The sequence below is a fragment of the Calypte anna genome, chromosome 1 (assembly GCF_003957555.1).
Source record: "Calypte anna isolate BGI_N300 chromosome 1, bCalAnn1_v1.p, whole genome shotgun sequence".
Classification (NCBI taxonomy): Eukaryota; Metazoa; Chordata; class Aves; order Apodiformes; family Trochilidae; genus Calypte; species Calypte anna.
Window position 1 is genome coordinate 88,776,185 of NC_044244.1, and position 24,144 is coordinate 88,800,328.

Below are 24,144 nucleotides of genomic sequence, written 5' to 3' on the forward strand. Positions count from 1 at the left end.
ATCGTGTCGCTGTAATAATTTTCAGTTTATGCAGTAAGAAAATGTATCCTAGTGGAGATATTTCACAAGATAGATAAAAAGTAGATGCACAATTAAAAAAAATTGATAGCATGAGCGCATGTTTGCAAAATCACTTCTGTCTTTAAGACATGTTTGAATAACCATCTTCCTGTGAAATGCTACCTATTGGGAAAACATTGCTTTCTCTGTATATTTTATGTCAATAAAGAATTATGCAATCATACTATGTCTGGTAGTATACTAAGTCGTCCCAGGTCAGAGTCAGTGAGGGGAGGTGGTTGCAGTGCTCCTAGCAGCACCACTTGTACAGAAGAATCACTGTACAGACTATGAAAGAATAGAAATGTATGTGGGTGTTTGTTCTCTTCATTTCAGCTCTGTCCTCGAGGTGCAAAATAAGGACAGAGATTGCTGAAGAATGAGGCAGTCTCCTTCTGCAAGCCTGGGTCATTATCCCATAAATGACGTATATATAGACATTAAACATGCATTAAAATATTTGTTATGTGGTTATTTCAGTGCTTATGGAGGAGAGCAGATGCCCTTAGATCAAATCTGATTTTATTATAAATCAAACAGCTTCCTTTCCATTTTTTCTCTGGCTTTTTACATTACTCATTGGTCCTTAGTTTTTGCTCATTCTTTTATCAGTTCTCCCTGTCACCTCCATAGTGGTCAGCTGGAAGAGGTAGGAATAGGGCTGAAAATGCAATTTAAATTGCCACACTGGGTGGAGGTGGTAAAGAAATAAAGAGGCCTGTGGAGCAAAACTGCAGGGGAAAAAGGAATTTGAGGCCTGTTGAGCTGAAAATAAGATGTGAAGAGAGAGAGAGGCAGAAGGTTGACAGATGAAAGAAAGTTGAATTTGCGAAGAAGAAAATGGGAAACTTACCCAAAGAAGCAGAACAGACAAATAAAATAATATACTCTAGTTTATCACAAATGCCTCGTAGATGTCACCTATTGGTGTCCTTTAAATAGCTACATTTAGATTTTATTCTAAAATGTAAATCCTTCCATTAGCTATTTCTCATCTGATTACTATATTGACCCATTTTATGGTCTTCCTACTCTTCTTCTTTGTTATTCATCCTCTTAAAATTTCTTGCAATCACTTTATAAAATCTTAGGTTCCAAATTCCCATTCTGCCTTATTATCCCAAGAGCTGCTGTTGGTTGTATCTGCAGCTAAGCAGTGGATTAATAAGATGTAACATCTGCATTTCAAGTCTGCAACAGATATAAATCGTGGTACAGTTAGGACTTAATTGTAGCTCATGCTGTCTCTCACCATATTTTGGTTTATGATTTTCCCCATGGTGTTTCGTCATTTATTTGCTTTCCCCTTTACTCCCTGGATGTGGAGGAATCTCCACCCTGTGCAAGGTCTTAGTTCACGCTGCTCTGTAACACAAACACAGATTATAGTATTATATAGCTGTCACTCTTTTTAAAAGAGTCCTGGAGATGCAGCAGACAGCGATGCCTTAGATGTTCCCCTGAGGAGCACCGGTTTGCAGCAGTCAGTCTGTGGGATGGCTGCAGAGCAGCTCTGGGTGGGGAGGGGACACCAGGATGGTGATGCGGAGATGTGCGTGTTAAAACATCCCACTGTGCTTCAAAATCCTCCATCCAGCAGCCTCCCAGCATGCCAGTTCTGAACTGGTGCTTCTGTGTCAATGGCCAGAGGGCTCTGCCAGCAGAGACCTATTTTCTGGGAGCAAATTCTGACATTTCAGGGTGCTAAGGGGCACACTGTGCTCTGCTCCCTCTGTTTTCCAAACTGAAATATGTATTTTTATCTCCTGAGCAGCTCTGAAGCACCTGCATCTCTAGTGTTTTCTTTTGAAAAGTTTTGTTAACTTTACGAATTGTCCTAAACTTCAAGTGTGAAGAATCAGGATCATTTTTCCTGTTCCTCCATTCTGCATTTCTGGGGGAAAACCTGGCTGCACCACTCTGCTGGTTTCCTCTGGGCTCACTGACAGGGAAGGCAAATCCTAGGGACTTTGTGAGAACATCAGTGCTTGGTAATTCCTATGATAGGTATTAATACAGAAAAATATCAGCCGTATCTATCTCTGACCAAATTATGGTGAAATATGGAATGGGTTCCTGAAAATTAAGAAATTGGCCACACCTGAGTAAACCTATTTTTTGTGATACAGAAGTAGAACAACATTTCAAAAACATATTAATCTTTTCCTTAAGTATATTGCATTCCTACTAGTGAAATCCCACAATCACTTACTTTCAGTTCTGTGCAGAAATTTTTTTTATTTACGCTGTTGTGTATCTGGGAGAAACCTGTTTGATAAGAAAATATGAAGAGAAATTATAAATGGAGATTTTATGATTCAAGGGTTCATATTAGAGCAGAAACAAGCAAGCCTAATTGTCAGCTTATTTAAAAGCTGACACTTTTCTAAATCCAGATCTGGATCACAAATACAGGAAGAATTAAAAAACCCTACATAAAACAAGATGTGTAGTTGAATAGTAGCATTTCTAAAACTATAATTAATTAACAGTGACTAAATTTAGGCTTACTTATTCATCTGAAAAACCCAAAATGTTAGTTAATTCTTTAGTACAACTGAGAAAGACACTTTAGACTAAGTAAGTCATGTGACAATATCTACCTGGTGGAATAATCCCTAGCAGATAACTAAGTTACATTATAATCTAATTATCCATAATAAGTGGGATTTTTCTCTTTGCTTGTTATTCATATAAGTCTTCTCTTCTGATCCATTTTTAATCATAGTTCATGTGGTGATTTGGTGTAAAATGTTCATGACAGGATTTCTTATGTTACAGTGAGTTAATGGGATCTGTACTGTACTGCCCATTTGTGATGAGATGATGTAGAAACTTAGTTGGCTTCACAATAATACCATTGGCTATTTTGCCTAATACACTAAATTAATAAATGTAAATATACATATAAACTAATCTCTTCTTCTTTAAGATTTCAAGCTCTAGCAAAAATAAAGGTCTGCAAACTTGTCATCCCAAACAAATGTGGATTTTTATGGCATTATTTCTGATCTGGAGTGTGATTGTTTAATGTTGTAGTAACATGTAAAATGGAATTAAAATAGAATATGATCTTCATAACACATAAATGGGCTGAATCAGTTATGTAAAGTATAAGTGAAGAGATGTGAAAGCAATTTATTTTGGAAGCACAGATCACATGAGAAAATTTAACAAGATTTGAGTATATTACTTAACAGAAGTACTGCAGGAATGATCTGGGCAGGAGGAGTAGAGCTGCTGTATGTTTGATTGAACATCAGTCAACAGCATAAGACAAAAAAAAGGGCAGTGATATACAAATCTTGTGCATACTAACAAGAGAAGTGTGTATAAAAACTTGCAGATTTCTGTTGCCTGGTGTGGTTTCCTTTATGTTGCAGCTGGGATAATGTGCTTATACATTGGATTCTTTATGTCCATTTAAAAAGAAATTTAGATGCAAGAGCTATTCTTGGTAGAAGGGTTTTGCAAAATTGCATGGATGTTATGACAGATGACTTGCAAAAGAAAGAAAAAGTGTTCTTTTTTGATTTTTTTATATTTATTTTTAAAGAAAAACTTTATGTGCTTATATTGCTCTTTAGATAAGAGGGAAAAGGGGTTTTCTGCTTATGTTGTACATTAGAAATCACACTTGTGTCTCACTGGGAAAATCTGTAACCAATACATGTTCATTCTGTGAGAACAAGACTGAGGGGAAATGTAACTTTCAGCCAACATGTAAGTGAATGTTATAGAGCAGATAATGAATTCTTTTCATAAATCAGTGAGGACTGACCAAAAGCTGGAGAAGAGACAATAAATTTAAATATTAATGAAAAGATTAATCAATAATCAGAATCACTAATTGTTGGATTAAGGGTATTCGCTAAATTACAACATGTAGAATCATAAAAAGGCATGACTTGACAATAGGGAGAATCTTGACAATATTGAGTGATTTGGGAATCATTATAGACATGTTTCAGGGCCTCTGACTCCTTGAAACATGGGGCTACTGACGTGTCCTTAGCTGCATCCACAGGTCTACAAAGCTTTTTTGGTTTCACGCAAGTTAAAAAAATCTCTCATGTAACACTCTGCAAAATCAGGACTGGTGATGTTGCTCCTACTGATAGAAAAGGTGGAGAGTGAACTAACTCCAGTCTTTTCTTCTTTTATCTTTATTGCACAGGTTGCATAGGCCCAGGATAAAGAAAACAAAGCTTTAGTCATGGAGATGAAGTTTAGCCACTTTTTGACACTCCCTTCAGAATGAACTTCCCTTTTTCAGAACTTTTGATAAGGCTGAAGAAAAAAAAAGAGAGGTAGAGCAGAAGTGAAGAAAACATGCTACACTGGCCTGTACAGGGAGTCCTGTACAGCCCTTGTTGAGAAAAATCAAATAGAATTTATAGCAAGAAAGCCTTTCCCATGATAACCGATTCACTGGTGAGTTTTGCATGAGTGGTTCATTAATAATGTATCTGCCCAAACTGTGGAATGCAAAAAGATAAACACATCCATATTCCCTTAAATTTATAAATTAACTTTAAGGACAGCAAGTTTGACAGTGCCAAAGCTTTCCTGGTTTTCACTGTTACTATGAAGCTCAGTTTATCTTTCTTTTTTTTTTCTTTAACTGTAGTACAAAATCAGCATCCTGTTTGGAAAGTTCTTCAGCACATCTTGCCCACTTGCTTTGTTCTAATTTGGTTACATACAAAAATGTTTCTTCCTTAAGCCAGACTAATGTTGAATGTTTAATGAAGGAATCTACATAAGAAGATGTGTACGATCTGAACAGCCTTGCGGTTTCGATTTATCTCAAATCATGCAGACAATAATCTTTTATGTTGGAATTTGTCTTGTTGCTCAAAGCCACAAGGGAAAAACTTCCTTGAGCTATTGATGGATGGATATTTTTGCCACTTTATTTGTATCCTTTTGTAACCCCACTTTTTGATGGTGTTCCTTCCTGCTCTTACCTCCAGGCATGAAAGAAAAAGATATTTTGAGAAATGTTTTTGCCGTCCCCTTGCTGCCCCTGGCAGAGTTAATCCAGCCATCCTGCTGTGCTCATAGAGCCTGTTCTCTCCCACCCACAGTGCTTCCTCCTCACAGATTAGGAGTCAAAGTACAGCATGATGCCAGCTCTGCCTGTAATGTATGATTCTGCTCTGCCATGGTGGCCATTGCCTTTTTTTAAGGTAGTAGTAGCATTGCTGCAGTTGTGATAGCATAAAGGTTATAAACAAAAGCAAGGATATGAAAGAACTAAGCTTTTCTTTTTTATTTTTTTTAAATCATATCATGTGTTTCGAAAATTTGGGGATTCAGATTGTCTGACATCACAATCCAGATTGAATATAGTTCAGAAAAACTTGCACTTAATTTATTTTAATTATGCTAACCAAACAGACTACCTGAAAGAAAACAGTAGAGTACTATAGCTGTAGGTGAGATGAATTGGTGGCATTTACATATGTATCTTAATTTGTGTTAAAGGATGAGACTAATGAAGGTAGATGTTGGGTGAACCTGGGGAAGGGGACTGCCATTATTTTCTTCCATAGCCCTAGGCATTTTTTAATGACTATGCAAGGACTGCAAACCAGAAGAGTTTAGGACAACCAGGGAAATAAGTTGATGGAGGACTTTTAATTTCTTATGCAAGGGTTGTATGTCATGCCTATACCTATAACCTATAGTTAGGTTATAGCTCACTCAAACTTTATTCTTTTGGGTAGTGTCCTTTCTGAAAAAAGGTGATAAAATTGCTTAGCTGGCTGTAGCTGCAGAGCAGGTAGAACAAAAATTCAGGTCCCTCTTTACATCCTGTTGTACATGGAGGTGCGTATGTCCTGCAAAGTAATGAAATTAAGATCTTGATAGAGGTGACATCCCTGGACACCATAACACATGGTAACCAAAATAGAGTCAACGCCGCCGCCTATACTAGCACATCACAAAATGTGTTTTCCTTCATCCAGCGTGCCAAGTGCTGTCAAAGAACGTGGCGTGACTGAGACTAAGCAGCCACTCTGCAGAAGGGTGAATCCACGCTGATTACTGATGAGACAGAAACAAATATGAAAAGAAAAAACAGTTTTCTTGTAATGGCCACCCTGTCTCTGACAAGTTTGTTCCATTCCTCAGGGGGGAAATGGTAAACACCTGACAGGCAGGTAAACTAGAAAACTAAATTTAGTAACTGCTGAATGTGGAAAAGTAGAGGCTTGTAGACCATGGTTTCTGTTAAAACATTGGCTTCGGAGTTCTTTACAGATTCATTTTTTTGTGCTAGATACCCTATGCTTTTGGATGGCCCGTTGCAAGAAGCTGTGTTTTCACTGTGGTTAATGCATCTCATGTTTGGCTTGCACTGCTGGAAGCACAAACAGCTACAGGAAAGGTTTCCAGCCTTTCCTCTTCCCCTCATCCCTGAGCGTACTCTCCTGCCCTTTTATTCATGCCAGTGTTAGCTCTTCTGTGATCAAGTAAGGAAGCAGATGAAGAGCTGGCTATACAGAGAAGTGCTCCTTGCCTGCCTCCTGGGTCTGTTTTTAAGCCAGATGGGAGCCCTGGAGTGGGATCCCTGGGAGTTCTCTGCTGTAGCCCAGCACCCCTCCACTTGGACTCAACCCTGGTGTTTCCTTCTGCAGACCTTCTTTCTGCTAAAGAAGCATTTCCAGGTGGTTTTCACAAAAGCTGTAGGGCAATCCAGTTGTAGTCTGGTAGTGAATTGGGATGCATTGGGTCCTTAGCATCATGCCATCAGTTGATAATAGTGGAGTATTAACGCTGCCAGTGATGGCTTTTGTATCAAAGGCTACAAAATACTTTTCACATTTTTATCTTCACAGTTCTTTTACAGGTTTCCCCTTAAAGGTGGATAAATATTAATGCTAGCAGTGGGATAGTAATGCATGATCAAGTTTGTAACTCTGGGGTATGTGACACTTCATGGGATAAGTGTGTTTGGGATTGCTGCGTGTGGTGCTTGGTGTGAACAGCTCTCCAGCAGAGCCTGAATGCAAGCCCTAGGTCGCCTCTGTGCATCACTTTGGCTTGAACTAGATATCCAAGGGTGAAGCCCATGCTTTTGGTGTGAATTTCTTACAATACAGGAAAACAATTTTACTAAGCTGAATATATACTTTAATAAAATAATAATGAGGGCTTCATGCATACAGCTAGTAACTTGCAAATATACTGGGAAACTGGAAATGTTCAGAATAACATCTCTTAACAATGTTTGTTTTGATCCTTGGTCCAGGTTTTCCTGTCCTGTATTTGTCTTTTCTTTCTGGACGTTGAAGACCACCTCTCTGTAGTTTTTATGTATGTACAAGGTGTTGATGAAAACCCAAAAAGCAGTTAAGGACATCCATTAAATTCTAGTGTTAGAAGGAGATATTTAATGCGATCTTAGGTTTTTCATTATTTTTATTGCCATTTTTATTGGAGTATATAATTGCATGATATAGAAATAAACAATCCATTTTTAATTCTAATATATTAATACTTGAATAATTAACTGATATTCTTGTATTACAGAGCTTACCTTTTTATGACTGCCTTGGTTATAACTGTGAGCTAGAGTAATCTGAATTCTTAATCCAAGCAGTGAATGACTGTTTGCTGCTTCTGGTATTATGAAAACATTAATTCCTGCATGTTATCAGAAAGCTTGTGTGTGTAAAAGAAGCTGTTTACTTAGTAGACAGATTTCCCATTCTGTAAAGGGACTCGCATGTGGGGCGTATTTTCTTTTGCTTGGAATTAAGTGATGAAGTTCAATCAAGATGAGAAAAAGGATCAGCTCTAGAGCTGTTAAAATCTTCTACAGAGATTTGTATTTTATCTCCTGTATCTCATTACCTTGGTATTTCAGGCTTGTGTACAGATGAATGTGCCTTGCTAATAATTGCATATTAAAAATAGATAAATACATTATTAGCTCATTATGAAATGTGTTGTAGTACTAGGTACTTTAATTACAATTTATCTGCTATGTAAGCAATCCTGCAGAATACTATGGGATAAGATATTGGTATTGCAATTGCTCTCGCATAGTTCTATCGGATTAACATTGAAGACCTCAAAGAGGTTGGCCAGGAATGCTCTCTATGGCCACACATTTTCCAAATTTTATCTGAACCAGTGATTGGACCTGCCACTAGGTCAACACAAGGATGGAAATACAAGTCAGTAGCAGAGGGAACAGTGTAAGAGATCTGTCCTCTGAACTGGGACCCAGTTTGGGTATTTATTCCACCTTTCAAGCTTTTTTCCACTTATTTCATGTGAAAACAGGAGGAATATCTTTACTTTCTGTACAAATCTGCTTAGTGCTAGCCATTTTTTACAAAAATATTATTTTCAGCCTTGTCTCTTAGAACAGATTATCATTATTGTATTAATCTTTTTCTTTGTATGTATGATAGACTGAAGATTTCTGATTTCTGGGCTTTTGAGCCTCGTGTAATAAAAATGCAGTTATGTAATATTTTTTATTATAATTGAGGCTTGCGGAATCATAAAACTGTGATTTATTTTTATTTAAAGGCCATGGGTTTAACTTCTTTTTTACTAAAAATTGTTTTTAAAAAGCAGTTCAGTGCATACCCTAAGACACATCCTCAGAAGGGAAGGTGTATAGGTCTCAGTATTGACCAGGTCTTTTTTTTGTTGCATTTTCCTGGTTTTTATTAGCAAAAGATGAAATTAGTATTTTTCCACTGAAATATTTGGGGTTATGGGCTACAAGCATAAAGTTACAATTACGTTTTTTATCTTTACCTGAGTCAAAAGTGCTAGCACCTGATATTTTCAGTCAGCCAATTCAACTAACGAGAAATTTAGGAAATCAATTTAATGAGAAAAATGGCTTATCTGGCAAAGTTAGGACAAAAATTTCCACAGCCTCTGTATTACCAAAGGCTGTCCTGAGAACTTGTACAAAAAGTAATAAATCCTTACCTGCCTGAACCTGAGGTGGGATGGATGGCAGCAGCTGAGCAGTGTTGTACCCCACTGCTCTGGCAGCAACTAATGGCAGCTCAGAGCAGTGGAATAAATGAGTATTCAAAATAACCTCTACTTGCAGAAGACTTTTGGCCTCTGACTTCTCAGTAGCATTAAACTGGAGATCTGCAACTTATATTTGGGAGTGGTGGAGGAGAGGAGAGGGGTTGACACACAACCTAAGATGATAGTTTGTGATGATAATGTCCAGGAGTGGAACTTCATAGGCAGCCATCTGTCTTTGTGAAATGCTATTGCCAAGACAACTGACATCTGTTTCCAGTTGGGTAATAAAGTGGTGCATATTTCCTATCATATGATTTTATGTGAAATCATAAGTCTCTTACAAGTCTCTTCATAGGTGTAATAGGCAATTGCTTCCATTGCGGAGGTGGGAAACCAGATTAAGTCTTGCTGCTGGCAGAGCTGCAGAGGGTCTCAGATCTCCTCTCGCTTATCACATGCCTATGCTTTGCTGAATGTACAGGAAAATCCCTGCACTTTTTAAAATGGCAAAGGTTTATGGTAATTTAGGGTTGGAAGGACTCAGCAGCTGCAGTCAGGATGAGAAAGACCATGAAATATCTCTGTCAAAAAATGAAACAGAAGTTTAATATGGTTTGGACTGGATTTGGCTGTGTCTGGTATTGTTAAAGCACTGGGCAGTCAGTATCACAGCTGGCTCAAGCTGATTTATCTTTCAAAATATGCCAATTATTACACCATGTAATCTTGGTCAGTATGTAGGATATGAGGGGTTTTTACCATATTTTCTTGGGTTTGGGTGTTTTGGGTTTTTTTTAATTTTAACTGTTAATCACTGACAGCAGTTTGCTGGATAGGATTTGTAAAATTTTGAACAGCTGTCCATGATGGGAATTCATACACCAAGTGTATCAAATCCTTTTTTGAATTTTGAGTTAAACCAGTCATGAGTATCATGAGCTTTACTGGTTGGTCTGGGCTCACTTCCTGGGTGTTCTGGGCACTGCTATGTTTCAGAATTAGCCCTGTGGAGTGGCATTGTGGTAGGAAAGTGGTAATAATCAATGTACCTTCACTCACAATTCCAGAATAGCCTGGAGATTATTCCAATATGATCACCACTGAAATGATTTATGATTTATGATTTATGAAGTTAATTCTGCTAGCATTTTGGGCTGTTTGCTTGCAGATATAAGAAGATCATACCTTGTTGGCTTGTGTTTACCATTTTTTTCTTTGTAAATTCTGAAGCGTCTGATGCTGCCACGAAAGGATCACAAGCACTGTTCTGATCACTCTCTAATTTTCCACTTGGTAGCTATTTCCTAGTGTTTGATTTTTGCTACGTGTTTAGTCCAGACCACTTGCTCTTTTGTGGTACTAATTTCAGCCATAGAGTAGCTTTTCAGATTGTTCCGAATGAATGTGATTGATGATGGCTTGAATTTTAGTAACCTTTATAATACATTTAAAAAACCACCCTAAAAAGTAGAATAGGATTAAAAATAAAATATGGGGTCATATTATTCAATCAGAAGGAAAGGTCTGGCAGAAGAATGTGGCAGAAAAAAGGCTTGGTTTTAGATGTAATAAGTTTTAATTCCAGCATCTGCACGTATGCAGACATCAGGGAGTTAGGGGGCTACATGTGTTTGTTTTTAAAAACATCTGTCAACTAAGTTGAAAATCTAAATGCAAAGTGTTACATCAGTGACATTTGGGGATTTCCCACATTTCTGAGTGGAATTTCATTTTGAACTCTAATCATTGGAGAATATGGAGAAAAATAGGATTAAATTTGTGTGCCTGTATAATTTCTTTGGACAAATTACTTGCCCCATTCTCCTTTAATTATATTACAACATCAAATATAAGCAAATGTATGACATGGGCTTGTTTTTTTGTAGAAGAAGGCATGTCGTGCATATGCTTTGTTTTTTCTTTGTCCCACTAATGAAATAACAGGCTGTGGAGTGCCTTAAGCTACTCTGAACAGTTTCATGACATGTTGTAGCTGACTCCTGCAGCCACAATGCAAAGCTCATTTCATTGTCATATATGAAGTAGGCTATAATCCATTTGACAAAATGCTTCACTGCATAGCACTTAGGTGCATTGTATTGACTGTCCCTACAGCTCAGTGTTATTGTGTTCACTGTAACTTGGTGTATAGAAGATATTAATGGGGAACTAACTTGGCTAAATAATTGCAAGACTTGTAACAGTTTTCTGAAACCCAGCATGAAGATATTTCTAAGATACTGCTTTAGGCAACTTTACCATTGCATACCACTGACCTATATTTGTACTACTTGACAGTTTAGATAAATACTGTCAAGGATAATCCATCATGGAACAGGTTTCCAGAGTTTCAGGGTGTTTTGTTAAACTCTCATAACTCAAATACAGAAATGTTTCAGAAAACAGTATTTTATATTTGTAAATTGAGTTAACAGGTTTTCCAAGTAAGAAAAATCACTGGGGCTTCCACTTCCAGAAGAGCACAGTCATCTTCATTTAGCTGAATATGTGGTTCAGATGAGGCTGGGCTACATCTGCCCTTTGGATGAGAACCGTATGTTTCTATAGGCTGCATCTTTAAAACTCTACCAGATCATATGTGGGGTGACCAACATTTAATAAAAAACCAACAAACTGTGGAAGAAACGTAGGAGCATTTACGGTGTTGAAAGATCTTTATTGCTTTCAAACTGAGCACAGTTTTTAGAATTATATAATGATTTACACCTGTCTGCTGATCTCTTATGAGCAAACTCCCTCAAGGATCACGTTCTTTTTTTCTCCCGTTGTTTCACAGCTCTGTGAAGTCAAAGAGAATTGCTTTGTGGGGTTTGGTATAGCTAATAAGGCAGTCAGAATGTTGAGGACCTTGAAACAACCCAAGAACTGTATCTTGACTTAAACATCTCTGGGTAAATGTTCTTGATGAGGAGGAAACATTATGAAAGAAGGAAAATCACTGAAATGCATTACCTGAGCAGTGTTTAAAGCAGCTGTATTCACGTATTTCACACAGTTAAATATGGAGGTAAACTCTGCACCCTTCTGTTTGACATTCAGTGTAAACTGCATACATAACAAAGTCTCCATGCCTCTGGCATCAATGTGTGTGCTGCACTGTGTCTGTTCTACTCGTGCTTCTCCAGATGGAGACAAATAGGAGAGTACACAGCAGGCTGTTGGACTCTGCAGCTTGGGTCTGCTCTTGAGGTGCAGGGTCTGCAATAACCCTGCAAGCTGCCACTGAGAGGAAGGGCTCAATCTGTGTCATAGCCAATCACTTTTTAGGTGCCAAAAAGTTGAACTTGATGTTCAACAATATCAGACAGGACAAAGTCATCCAACAGGAAGTATGGACAAATTCACATACACATGGATGAGGAGGACTTGACCCTCCAGAATAATGATGGTGTGTTGCTGTGCCATAACCTGAGATACTGGATCCAAGAGATGCTGTAGGAGAATTTGGGGTGTTTGTTTTTTATTTGTTCTCACAAATGGTAGCTTTTAGTGCTGCTGCCTAAACTGAAATGGTTGTTCACATAAGGGGTAGCATGTTCAGGGTTTTTTGAGGACTATTACTTCTTCTAGATTGAGTGAGAAATGCTTCTCAACGAAAGGTGTTGACACGTGGTGGTCCTAAATATAGTGGGGAGAAGTCTTCTAAGAGGGAATGAAGGCAGCTCTGGTGTATGAAACCATATATAAAGTCTGAAAGAGTTACATGAGGACACTGCTGTTGACAGAGCAGAGGCTTGCTTTTACAATCAGGTCTGCTTTACATGCTGAAGCTGTTGTGGCCTTAAAGAATAGTGTTGAAATACTATTATATTCCCACTAATGCTTAAGTTTCCAATTTGTTGCTTCTGCCCTCTGTTTTTTTCTCAGAGCAGTGGTAGTTTTGTAGGTGGCAGGGACACAGAGAGATACAAGAAGGGCATAGTTACAGTAACTTTGGAACACCTTTTTGGCATAGGTCTTGGAACTTGGTATTTGGACCTGTCCACTGGTGGTCATGTTTATGTGTAAAATGTTTTTTTCATTGTATCTGATAAAAGTAATAGACCTTCAGGACAAAGGTTTTCTATCCTATGATTCTTATGTAAGGTCAATTGTACAAGATAACTCTAGCAGTACAAGTCATTCAGAGGTTACCCATGAAAGGCATGCCAAACAGATTTAAAAGGCATAACATTTATTTCCTGGCTTGTTCCTTTCTCTCCCTTCTTGCCTTCTCTCTAAGGATTCTCTGGCTGTTCCTCACTCTTGTCCTCATCCACACCATGAATCCCTTTAATAACTTGCTGCTTGCATGTACCTATACATTTCCTTCTCCTCTATCTATACATTTCCCCCCTCCCTTGTTTTTGCGCCCAATATGCTGCCATCTTGTCCTGTTTTTTCCTTTCCTCTTTACTCATTTTTGAGCATTTTTTTTTCTCCCCACATCTATACCTGCTTTGTTTTCATCCTGTTACAGAGGTTTTCCTCTGTTTCATCTTTCCTCTTATTTTCTCTACTGACTGTGCCTTGTGCTACTCCCTGTCTGCTTAGACAGCGTAGTAGACTGACATAAAAAAGCTTAAAGAGAAAATGGCTTTACTCTGAATGGATCTTCATTTAATGATTGCAATGTTTTCTTTTTAACAAGGTGTTTTTGTTATTTCAGGTCTTAAAAATTAGTCTGATTGGCCACCGAAAACGTGTTTTGGCATCTTTGGGAGACAGGCTTCACGAAGATCCTCCTCAGAAACCACCTCGGTCAATAACCCTCAGGGTGAGTCCCCATGAAAATTTGTTGCATTTCTTGAAAAGTCAGAAAACATTTCATAACATTCACATGAAAGCAGTGTCCACTTCGAGTGGGGTTCCACTTTCCTCACTTCAGAAGTTTACAGTGTAGACATCCTGAGCTGACCTGCTCAGTCCTGGTCCTTACAGCCAGTGGAGATAAACTGAAATTTTTACAGGGTGATTCATCTGACCTGTCTGCCTTGAGATGAGATAAGTAGTATCTTAGAAGTACCAGCTTATCTTATTTGCTCAAGAAACTATCACAGGAGAAGGTGTGTACAAGCTGCACATCTGCATTTGCTGACGGGAATCCCAGCCCAGCCACTTGATATTGTGGAAGGCGAGTTACCATTTTCTTTTCACATTTTCAAAATGCTACCACCTATTTTTCAGACAGAGGCTTTACACATCCGTTAAAATGCATCTTGAAATTTTTGAGATACAAATGCCATGTAAATGTTTCTGTATCAAAATTTTCTTTGTATTTTTAATTTTCTGGTGTATTCCCTCTTTCAAAAAGTTTGTTGCAATGCCTCTGGGTTTTTGACACACTTGACCAGATTTAATCTCCTCTCATTACACCACCTTCACTCGGTTTCTCCAGTCCCATGATTTTGCTACCTTGCTGTCTGTTACCCTTATCTGGTTGTGGTCTGATGACCCATTCCTACTGTGTTCTTTCCAGGGGCATTCATATTTACACTTTTTATTTTGGTTATTTAGGTCACACCTTTTGTATCTGCCTGGATCTGCTTATTTTCATGGGGCTGCATTTCTGACGGCAATCTCACTTGGGACTAAAGTTCCAAATGTCAGAGAGTGTCCATCCTCCCAGGTTAAATTTCCTGGTGTAAAGAGAAATAGAGAAAGACAGAATGAGGGCTTATTTTTACATACACTTACAATTTCTGTGACCAGCCTGTTTTCACCCTGCTTATTCTCAGGTGACACATATAGACATTTTAGACACCTCTACTAATTCAGCCAATTCCAAATGCTGTGTTGAAAAAGGTCTGACAAGTCTGTAACACCCTGCTCTAAGGCACATTGCACATACGTATGAATATTTTTCTTGTATGTTGTTTTTTAAAATTACATGAGTGATTCCTGATGCATGGCAGGTGTTAAAACAGTACCAGAACAGAGAAAACATTTGAAAGTCACAAATTTTTGCTCAGTACTTCCAGTGCTCTGGACAGGGGAATTAGTTCTTCTTCAGCAGGTGGGAAAGTTTTCACAGCCCAGGTTACTGGTTAGGACTCTATATTCTCAGTTAGTAGTGAAGAGAAAACTGGATGTCCTCAATCTGTAGTACAAATGATAAAAAGATTCTGTGGTCCAAATGATAAAAAGTAATCTGCTAGTCCACAGCTAGAGCTACTGATGCATACAGGTGCTAAACATCATTTATCACCTCATGGTACTGAAAACTTCACAGAGAATTCTCAGGAGAAGGACGTGAGTTTGGATTAAGATTTTCTTTCCCATCCATTTGTACTATACCATTTCACATGAAACGAGAACAAAATATTTATTCTGTAGTTTGCAATATTTTTTAACTTGAAAATTGGTTTATATAGACTATCTGCTGCTACTGGAAGATGGATTTATATAGAATTGTAGAAAGGCTTGGGTTGAAAGGGACCTCAAAGATCATCTAGTTCCAACTCCCCTGCGATGGGCAGGGACACCTCCCACTGGATCAGGTTGCTGTAGTTCAGTAGAAAATATAGATGGCTGTTTAAATAGGCTACTTTTAAGGTCCCAAGGTCAACCTAAGAACAGCTAACACATCTTTTTCAACTCTTTTTATATTAGCTTTTAAAATATTTCTAAGGAAAAAGATCATTAAATATTGAGGAAAAGCAACAAATGTAAAAAATATCCACAATATTCCCACAATAACTGTGTACTAAGGAAAGTTATTTTGATTTCAAAGGCGTATAACCAAAAGTTAGAAAATGCTAGATCTCAGGTTACCCATGCAGTCTGGCTTGCCTTCTCTGAGTGCATTATAGTCTTTACAGGAACAGTTTCCATGTTACTCATAGAACCCCATCCTCACCCAGTTAGCACTGGAGGCTGGAATTTAAACTGAAGGAGCAACAATTCAGGCTGAAAACTTGGAGAGGAAACATTACAACAGTAATGATAGTTTAACACAAAAATTAACTCACTATTGAGAATAGTGAATCAGTTTTTAGGAACTGATTAGCCAAACATCTGTGGGGCATGAGGTGCACCTAGGTGGCCTGGGGAAGGATTTCTTAAGCTCCGTTTGAGCCCTGACCTCTGTGGTTCCATCTTTATGGGACCAGCAGGACTGAAAGGCAGGGATGAAGCAGATTTCAACAGTGAAATACATGAAGGAGTGAAATACACCTCCTTCACATCAAGGTGGAAACGTGAGGAGAATACCTGGTGAATAATACTAGCACAGTACTGAGGGCTTGAGAGCACCATGCCTGGTCTGCAGATATCTTCAGGAGATGAGAAGATGGGTAGAGATGACGAGAAATGAAGGGACAGGGTGGGAGAGAGGCTCATGGTTAGAGGAAGAGCTGTAGCTATGAATATAAAGATTTACACCTGTTTCTGCCACAAAGTCCTTGGATAATGCTTGGTAAGTTACTTAGGTAATTGCCTCATAAACAGCCACTAATTGTATGTAACTGACATTCTGCATATTTGACTGGAGTCTGGAGTCTGATTTATACAAGTGCTGAGCACACAGTACTGCAAATTAGACCAAAAGAAATGGAGTTTTGAATATAAGCACTATGAAACTCAGGCAATGGATGTTGTAATTGGGCATCCAAAGTGGCTGATGTTTTTTAACCTTTGTCTGTGTGTCTCAGGTCCCCCATACCAAAGTGGTGATTATAAAATGCCAGAAGTCACAGGTGTGGGGAAAATAAATTGACTGGCATTTGTAAAGCACTTACGAGCATCATGAAAATGACGCTATTACTCATCCTATCTTCAGAGCAGGATTTGAATAGAGTTTAGGCAAGAGGTTTGTGGCCACAAAACAGGGTGAGAATGAAATACTGACTACATGATAACTAATGATAACACAGTGCTGAGTATATGACAATATGCTGCACAGTTGAGGATCCATCTGTGCTGTGAAGGACGACTTTGGGAAGATAGAATAAAATCATACAATTACATACTGTTCCACAGTGCAGAGGCACTGTAATTGTTTTACTTCTTGACTGTGTAATTCTTGTCTGTATTGCCTTGTTAGCAACGGTCCTTCCATACAGATTTCTGAGTGAACTACCTCTTTATGTGCATTTTGATAAAATATGAAAAGTTCTGTGAGACTTGGAATCTGTATGTCCATAGCCCAGGCATCTGTCACTTTGATGTGCTGATGGCCCTATCAGTCTGCTGACAGAGTGTGAGTCATGATATAGAATAGGAAGAGGTTACCTACCTGGCTGGAGGGGCAGGCAGCAAGCATTAGAATACATCTCTCTTGATGCCCTCATGTTATTTTCAGGACAGAGGCATCTGCACCATCTACTCAGGTTTGGGCCTTTGAAGGACCCAGGGGTAGCTTTTAGAGATTATGCCTCACCAGATCTTCTGAGCATGTGCAGACTCCAGCTTTTCAGAAGCTTTTAACTGGGTCAAATGTAGGTGGATTTCTGTTAAGGAGGGAAGAAGACTATTCCTAAGAGGAAAATACTCCTTTCTTTGCCCTGGGAAATGTCAGGTGTTTGTCTCATATCACAGGAAAGCTAGAGAAATAAAAAACAAGAAACATCTTGGTTAATTAAAATTTGCTAAACAATTGGTTTTAGACAACCAACATGGAAAATACTTACCTGTTACTATGTAAGGAATAATGTCATGTAGACTATTCCATTTCAAACATTAATATCAGGTGGTACTGTCACTTGAACACATGCAGAGAATTGCAACTTTCTGTTTGGAAGATATTATGGTGCTCTGGTTTCTTGCACTAGATCTTGTTCCTTTAACAGCACGGAGTAAAGTACCTTGATGCCTTACAGAATTAGGCTTGCTTCAGTGTAATCATTCGTGACATATTCTCTTTAATTCTTTCTTTCAATAAAAATGCAGGGGTTTTTACCCTTCATGCACACTGGAGCAAGCCCTTGCATCCTGTCAGTGTGTAATGTCTTCAGCCCCTTCTTGTTGTTCAGTATTAAATATAATATTACAACAATAACTTAGACAAGGTCTGCGCTACGCAAACCCACTCTTGGGTACCTTCTCAGCCTCCAGAAAACTTCATGTCAGAGAAATCTCTAGAGTCAGAGGAACTGAGCCCAGTGACCTATATCATGAGAGAGGAGTGTGTTTCCCCATCCAGTTGCTACCAGAAGTATTTTCCAGTCATCACTGGGTTGGTGTGTGCCAGCCTGGCTGGACAGTGCACTGTAGCTCCTCTCCTGCTGACTGCAGCCTCCAAGACAGTGAAGCTGGATGCAAACATTTGTAATTGGGGTTGGAACGAGTGATACATAAGAACAGGTATTTCCAGACATACGTGCAGTGGCTGGCTGGAAGCAGCGTGGTGGCAGATCCTGGTAAAAATGTATAAGCAGGAGGATCTAATAAGGTAGAGGTCATGTATCAATTTGCTGTGGTACTTGCACACCGACTGATGCAAGGTCATAGTTCAGCACAAATTACAAGAAAAGCCTGGTACAATATTTGTACTCAGGTGCTTTCATGCATTCCAGGAATTGTTATTTAGCTTCTTCCTGCTATCCAGTTCTTCAAGTTAAAGGGATGTTCTGTGAGACCTATAAAAATTGCAAAGTGTCTGTATTTTATAAATGTTTGTGCATTTCTTTTTTTCCAGCAAGACACATTACTAAAGTTCAAACCACTTTCAAATCACTTCCACTGCTCAGTGTGGCTGCTCAGAAGTGATGAGACTGTATTTCATCTTATAAATAGCTGGTTCTAAATCATGGCTTTATTTAGGCCTTGATAAGAAGCAACTTGCTGTTTTATCTCTCCAACAGTCCTAGAAAGGACTATATTACACAGGGAGGTTTTGGAGAGAGATTTTGCCACTGGCTTATGTAAATAGTGAATTATTTTTCCTTCCAGATGGGCTCTGCACCTCAGGTAGGAAATCTCAAAAATTCATCCACAGTAACCTTTACTTCAGGAACTGTTCTTTACATTTTTTTAGCATGAGTAATTAAAATACACTTTTTAATGCATGGTTTGAAGTCAGCAATATGCTATTCTTAGTATGATGTATTTTTCTCCTCTTTGTCCAGGAACCCAGTGGTAACCACACTCCTCCTCAGTTGTCTCCATCACTTAGCCAAAGCACTTTCACTACTGGTGGCTCCCTGGACGTTCCCCACATTATCATGCAGGGTGATGCAAGGAGAAGAAGAAATGAAAACTATTTTGATGATATTCCCCGGTCAAAGCTGGAGAGGCAGATGGCACAGGTAGGGTTAAAACGATGCCATTGAAAGGCTGTGCCTTGCTGCTGTTGCTTACAGACCTTATCCTAACCATAGCTGTGGGTCATATATGAAGGCTGAATTGTAAACCACAAAGATTGACAGCTTTTCCAAGCTATCTGTTCCAGTTCTCTGTATTTCAAATGGAGTGAGTTGGTGTGCAGTTTCTCCTGAGAGGCAGAATTTTGGAGGTGTTTAGGTGCCTGGAGGCAGAGATGGAGGTGTGTCCTGCGCACCAGAGGATGCAGACTCCCACCAGCATCGACTCTGCCTCTGCTTTTTGTAAGAAAGTGCAGATTTCTGAGCAACCTAGATAAAAACAAGCTGACTTCAGTTCACTGCCAGAGGACTTAAGGGGTGATGATTGCTGCATTTATTAATGGAGAGGGTCAGCATTCTGCTAAACTTTGTGATCTGGGGGTGTTCTTGAGTGTTTGAAAAAAAACCTGCAACCACACATTTGAGCATCGCAGAAGCACCAGACTCGGGTGGATGTTAATCTGTTTATGAAAGAGAGCCTGAAGCAGTCTTCATGGCTAAATTTTTGCACCCAGTCACAATAAGGGTACTGAGAATTTTGAATCAAGTATATGTTGACCAGAGCGGAGAGCAGTAAAGTTAAGCTTGGACAGCCGTCCAAGCCATAGGATGGCCATAGGATGAGCTCAGCTGTTTTAGGGTTTTTTGTGGTGCCTGAAAATGAAAGGCAGCCAGGTCTTCAGCCAAGCAGTGCTTTGGAAGCAGAGCTTTGCTTTCCCATCAGAAGCAGATGGGCAGCCCGTGTGATTCCTGGAGTGGCTGATTCCTGGAGCTGCTGCCTGCTGCCTTGCGTGAGGCTTCGCAGTGGTTCCCCCCTGCCCCAGCCCAGCAAAGAGCCCTTGTCCAAAATTCAGCCTGGAAGTGGAAGCAGCTATGCAAATAGGTTAACGTAATGAGCAAAAGGCTGCAGCCTCCCAGCTAATTGCATGAACAAGAAGTAATTAAATAAACAGGCAGAACAAGGTGCTGCTGTTACCTGGGAACACAGAAACAAATTGAATTCCATTTGTTCGGGGGACATTTCTAGGGAAGTGAAATTGCATTTGGTTTGGGTGGGGCCGGTTCCTTGCCTTAGTTTAATATTCTAATTTTCTGCTGTATGATCTTTATTGTACAGAATTAAGGGGAAAGTTGCCTAGTGAATGGGATTGTTTTATAACCGAAGTCTGCTGGGCTTTTTTGGCTAGAACAAGGTTGAGCTGAAGACCAGCAAGGAAAAGCCCAGTTTGTAACATGAAAATACTTCTTTGAAGGTCACGAAATTTAGGTGTTTGAGTGTGAAACACACACTTGCTCATAGCTGAGTAAACTGGTTCTACTTAGTTCATTTTATCACTTGGTTGACAAATCCCTATTCTCACTTCCTCTTTTAGTCACTTAAACTGAAGGGAAAAAAAAAAAAAAAAAAACCTGAATCCAAAAACCATACCATCAATTCACTGTGTCATTTTTTCACTATTTGAAGTCCTGATATTCCCAAGAGACATGATAAACTCCTGGCACCTCTTGGCACATAAATGGATGGCACCTGGAGATTTTCTTTGGGATGTTAAAAATTCCTTTTCCAGAAGGACTATGAAATGTTGCATATCCAAAGAGAAAACTGAGTAGTTAATATTTATACAACTCCAAACCAGTTACATGCTGGGATTTTCTTTGTGTGTATGTGTGTGTGTGAATGTGTACCCACGAAATGAATTACTTTGGTGCCTTCTTTCTAACTTTTACTGTGGAATATAGCAATCATCCTTTGGGACTCCAAAGGGGAAAATGGATTCAGATTAAATCCATAAAATGGTGTTCTGTGTTAGTCCCTGAACTCCAGTTTGTTTGGAGTCTTTCTCAGCTCTGCCCCCAAATTCTGCATTCCTGATATGTAAAATTCCCTTTGACTTTAATGGGAAAGTCAATGACTCCCTCTGGTGATCATTCTTACTAAATTGGACTCACCCCATTAAGAGGCTAATCAGGGATTTCATCAACCATTCTGGCCCCAAAATAGATTTTTAAATTTATTTTTTGCAATATGTGCTTTGATAAAATATGGTATATTTCCTTCAGTCTCTTTCCCTAAAGCCCCTTTGAAATTAAAGGTAAAATAATTGTTTCTGGGAAACAAAGGAGATCCAAGTGATTTTAACATGAGCCTTCTGCTCCATGTTTTATCCAGCAACTCCCTCCTTGCAGTTTGCAGGTTCCTTTGGCTTTTGTCATATCAACAAGAACTTCTGAGCTCAAACCAGTCCTGCTTTCCAGAAAGAATACTTCTCACAAAAGTATAATCTAGAGTGATTACTGGAATTGCTTTGCAGATATTCTTTCTCTTAACCCTTTCTTTGCTATGCTGTTTGCATGCTGCTGTATGAATGTGCATGTTTATGGGATGCTACAGTAGACTGAGATTCATAAAAACGTCTTTGATGCTGCGATTTATTTCATTTTTTAAATTTATTTTAAAGGGTTTCAGGTGTGTTCTTCATTATGAGATTGATGGGTGTTCATATGGCCCTGAAGAGAGAGTCCAACATGGTACTGAGGGTTTATTCATGGTACTGCTCTCATGAACTTGATTTTGTCAGAAGTGTTGGATAAGGCTATTTTTAGCCTCAACTGAAAATCTTAAGTCTGAAACTATTGTGAAAACATGATGAGATCTGGTGTTTCCATCTGTACTGTGGCCTATGCTTTCACCAAACTTTTATATGAGAATCATCAAGCATGTTAATCTTTGCATTGGATAACAACCAGTGTTTCTTAAAACAATGAGTGCATCAATTTAAATCTGGTTTTCTTTGATTTGCTGAGTGGGTTAAAAAAATTACCTAAACCAGAATAAAATCTGCTTGTAAGTAATACAACACTTAGTTTCCTGGGGGAAACATTGATTAAATTTACTTAAATTTACTTAATGTGGGTGGTTTTGTCTCAAGGCCAGCATGTACCTTCATTCACAGTCCCTAGCAGACTATTTGAGACCTAAGAGGGGAAAATCCTAATATAAACAATGAATCTAACCAGTTTAGGTTCCCCACTGGAATAGGTTAGGTTGTCCAACTCTCAAGTTGGTCATCCAAATCTGAAAGTCTTTGACATCTGGTTGGATAAATCACAGCTGCCAAAAAGATAATATGGATGATTCTGAGATGGTTTTTTTTTTTAAAAAAAAAAAAAATGGAAAAAAAACCCTAGGAAGGATTGAGTAGCCTGAGTCATCGTTGACTGTGGATGTTGAATTCTGAGGCTGCAGACTGTAGATTAATATGAACAAATTAACATAGTTTAAAATAGCTGAGGTTGCTCTTAAGATTGCTTAAACCTTTAAAATAGACTTGAAATCACATGGGCAAAGCCAACCAAAAGCAATAGGAGGAGTCATGTTGAAGGCATCATGCTTTTCATTCACCCTTGAAATCATGGAGAAGAAAACAGAAAATATTTGCAGGGAAGAGCTTTGGAGGTTAAAAGGCAGCATAGCTAAGTTCATTAAAATGTCAAGTCTCCAGGATTCATAATTCTCCAGGCAGCAGAGAAGCTTTAGGTACTAGATGCAAGCAGAGCCCAGACTGCCAGCCCTGAGGCTGTTGGTGTTTACTGCAGCAGCTTGTGCCATGTGTTGTTTTGAGCCACAATCAAGCATCTCAATGTGGTGTTCAGAGCACTGCACCAAGCTGGGGCTGAAAGCTGAAAGCTTTCTGGAGGCTGATGGGCAGGGAGGAGCAAGGAGCACCTCTTCTGCCCACACTGCTCCTTGCAGAAGCAGAGATGGGTCAAGAATCACCTCCATCCTGATCCATACTCTCCCCATGGGGCGGAATCTGTCTCTGTGCCCCAAGATGGAATCTGTCGCTGTGTCTGTCATTTTGTGGGCAGGGGCTTCTTCAGGGAGAGCTCCAGGCTGTGTCTGCCTCTGGGATTAAAAAGAAAAAAAAAAAAAAAAAAAAAAAAAAGAGTAATGAGTCAGAATAAGCTTTCTGGTAGGATAAACTTAGTCATGGTCCATATGGGGGGGCACCCCAGAGGGCTGCGATGGGAGGATGTCTTAACAGAGGGATCTCAGAGGGTTGGAAAAATTATTCACAAAAGCTGGCAGGAGAAGTTCTTTCTCAGAGATGCTGAACCCAGACTTAATTTTGAAAGCCTTTCTGGGTTCTTTGGTCCCATAGCCTGAGGGCTCTTTTTTTTTTTTTTTTTTTTTTTTAGGACAAGATAGTTTAAGTGCAAGGTCATTGTAATGACTGGGTAGCAAGTTTGAAGTAAAGCTACCCTGATTATTTGGATTCTGCTTTGTAACTTTATTTTGTGAGATAACTCCTTGCAGAATTAGGACTGATATGCAGGGATGATTATTTAAATGGAGTTAGTACTGGAGATCCTTTATCTAACATAGAGGAAAATTGTAATAAAACCAGAAACAGAGTTAGGAAAGGAAGGTTTTAGGAAAACTGTGAAATATTTCTGCTTTCTGAAATAATACCTTCAAATCCAAATATTTCACAGATGCTAATGCATTCATGTTTCCAGTGCACTGTGGGGCTATGGAGTTTTAAGTCATGTTTTCCATTTCATAGGTAAGAAAACTGAGGTACAGTGATGCTGCAAGTTGGCTAAGGTGACACTAAAAGCTTGAAAAGCTGAAAATAAAAACTCTTGCCCACCTTTAGTTTTTTAACTTTTAACCAACATATGACCATTTATTTTATTTATTTATTTCCTTGATTCCTCTTTGTTTTCCTGTCTCTTCTGCTTTGACAGGATTTAAAGATTA

At 38.9% G+C, this 24,144-nt stretch overlaps 1 protein-coding gene across 1 annotated transcript in view; it reads left to right on the forward strand.

The window, feature by feature from the left end:
- Nucleotides 1-24,144, forward strand: part of ANKS1B (ankyrin repeat and sterile alpha motif domain containing 1B) — a 410,716-nt gene that overhangs the window by 343,720 nt on the left and 42,852 nt on the right. The window contains 2 exon segments of the mRNA XM_030447180.1: nt 13,748-13,855; nt 19,146-19,325. Coding sequence (XP_030303040.1) covers nt 13,748-13,855; nt 19,146-19,325 — 288 coding nt within the window.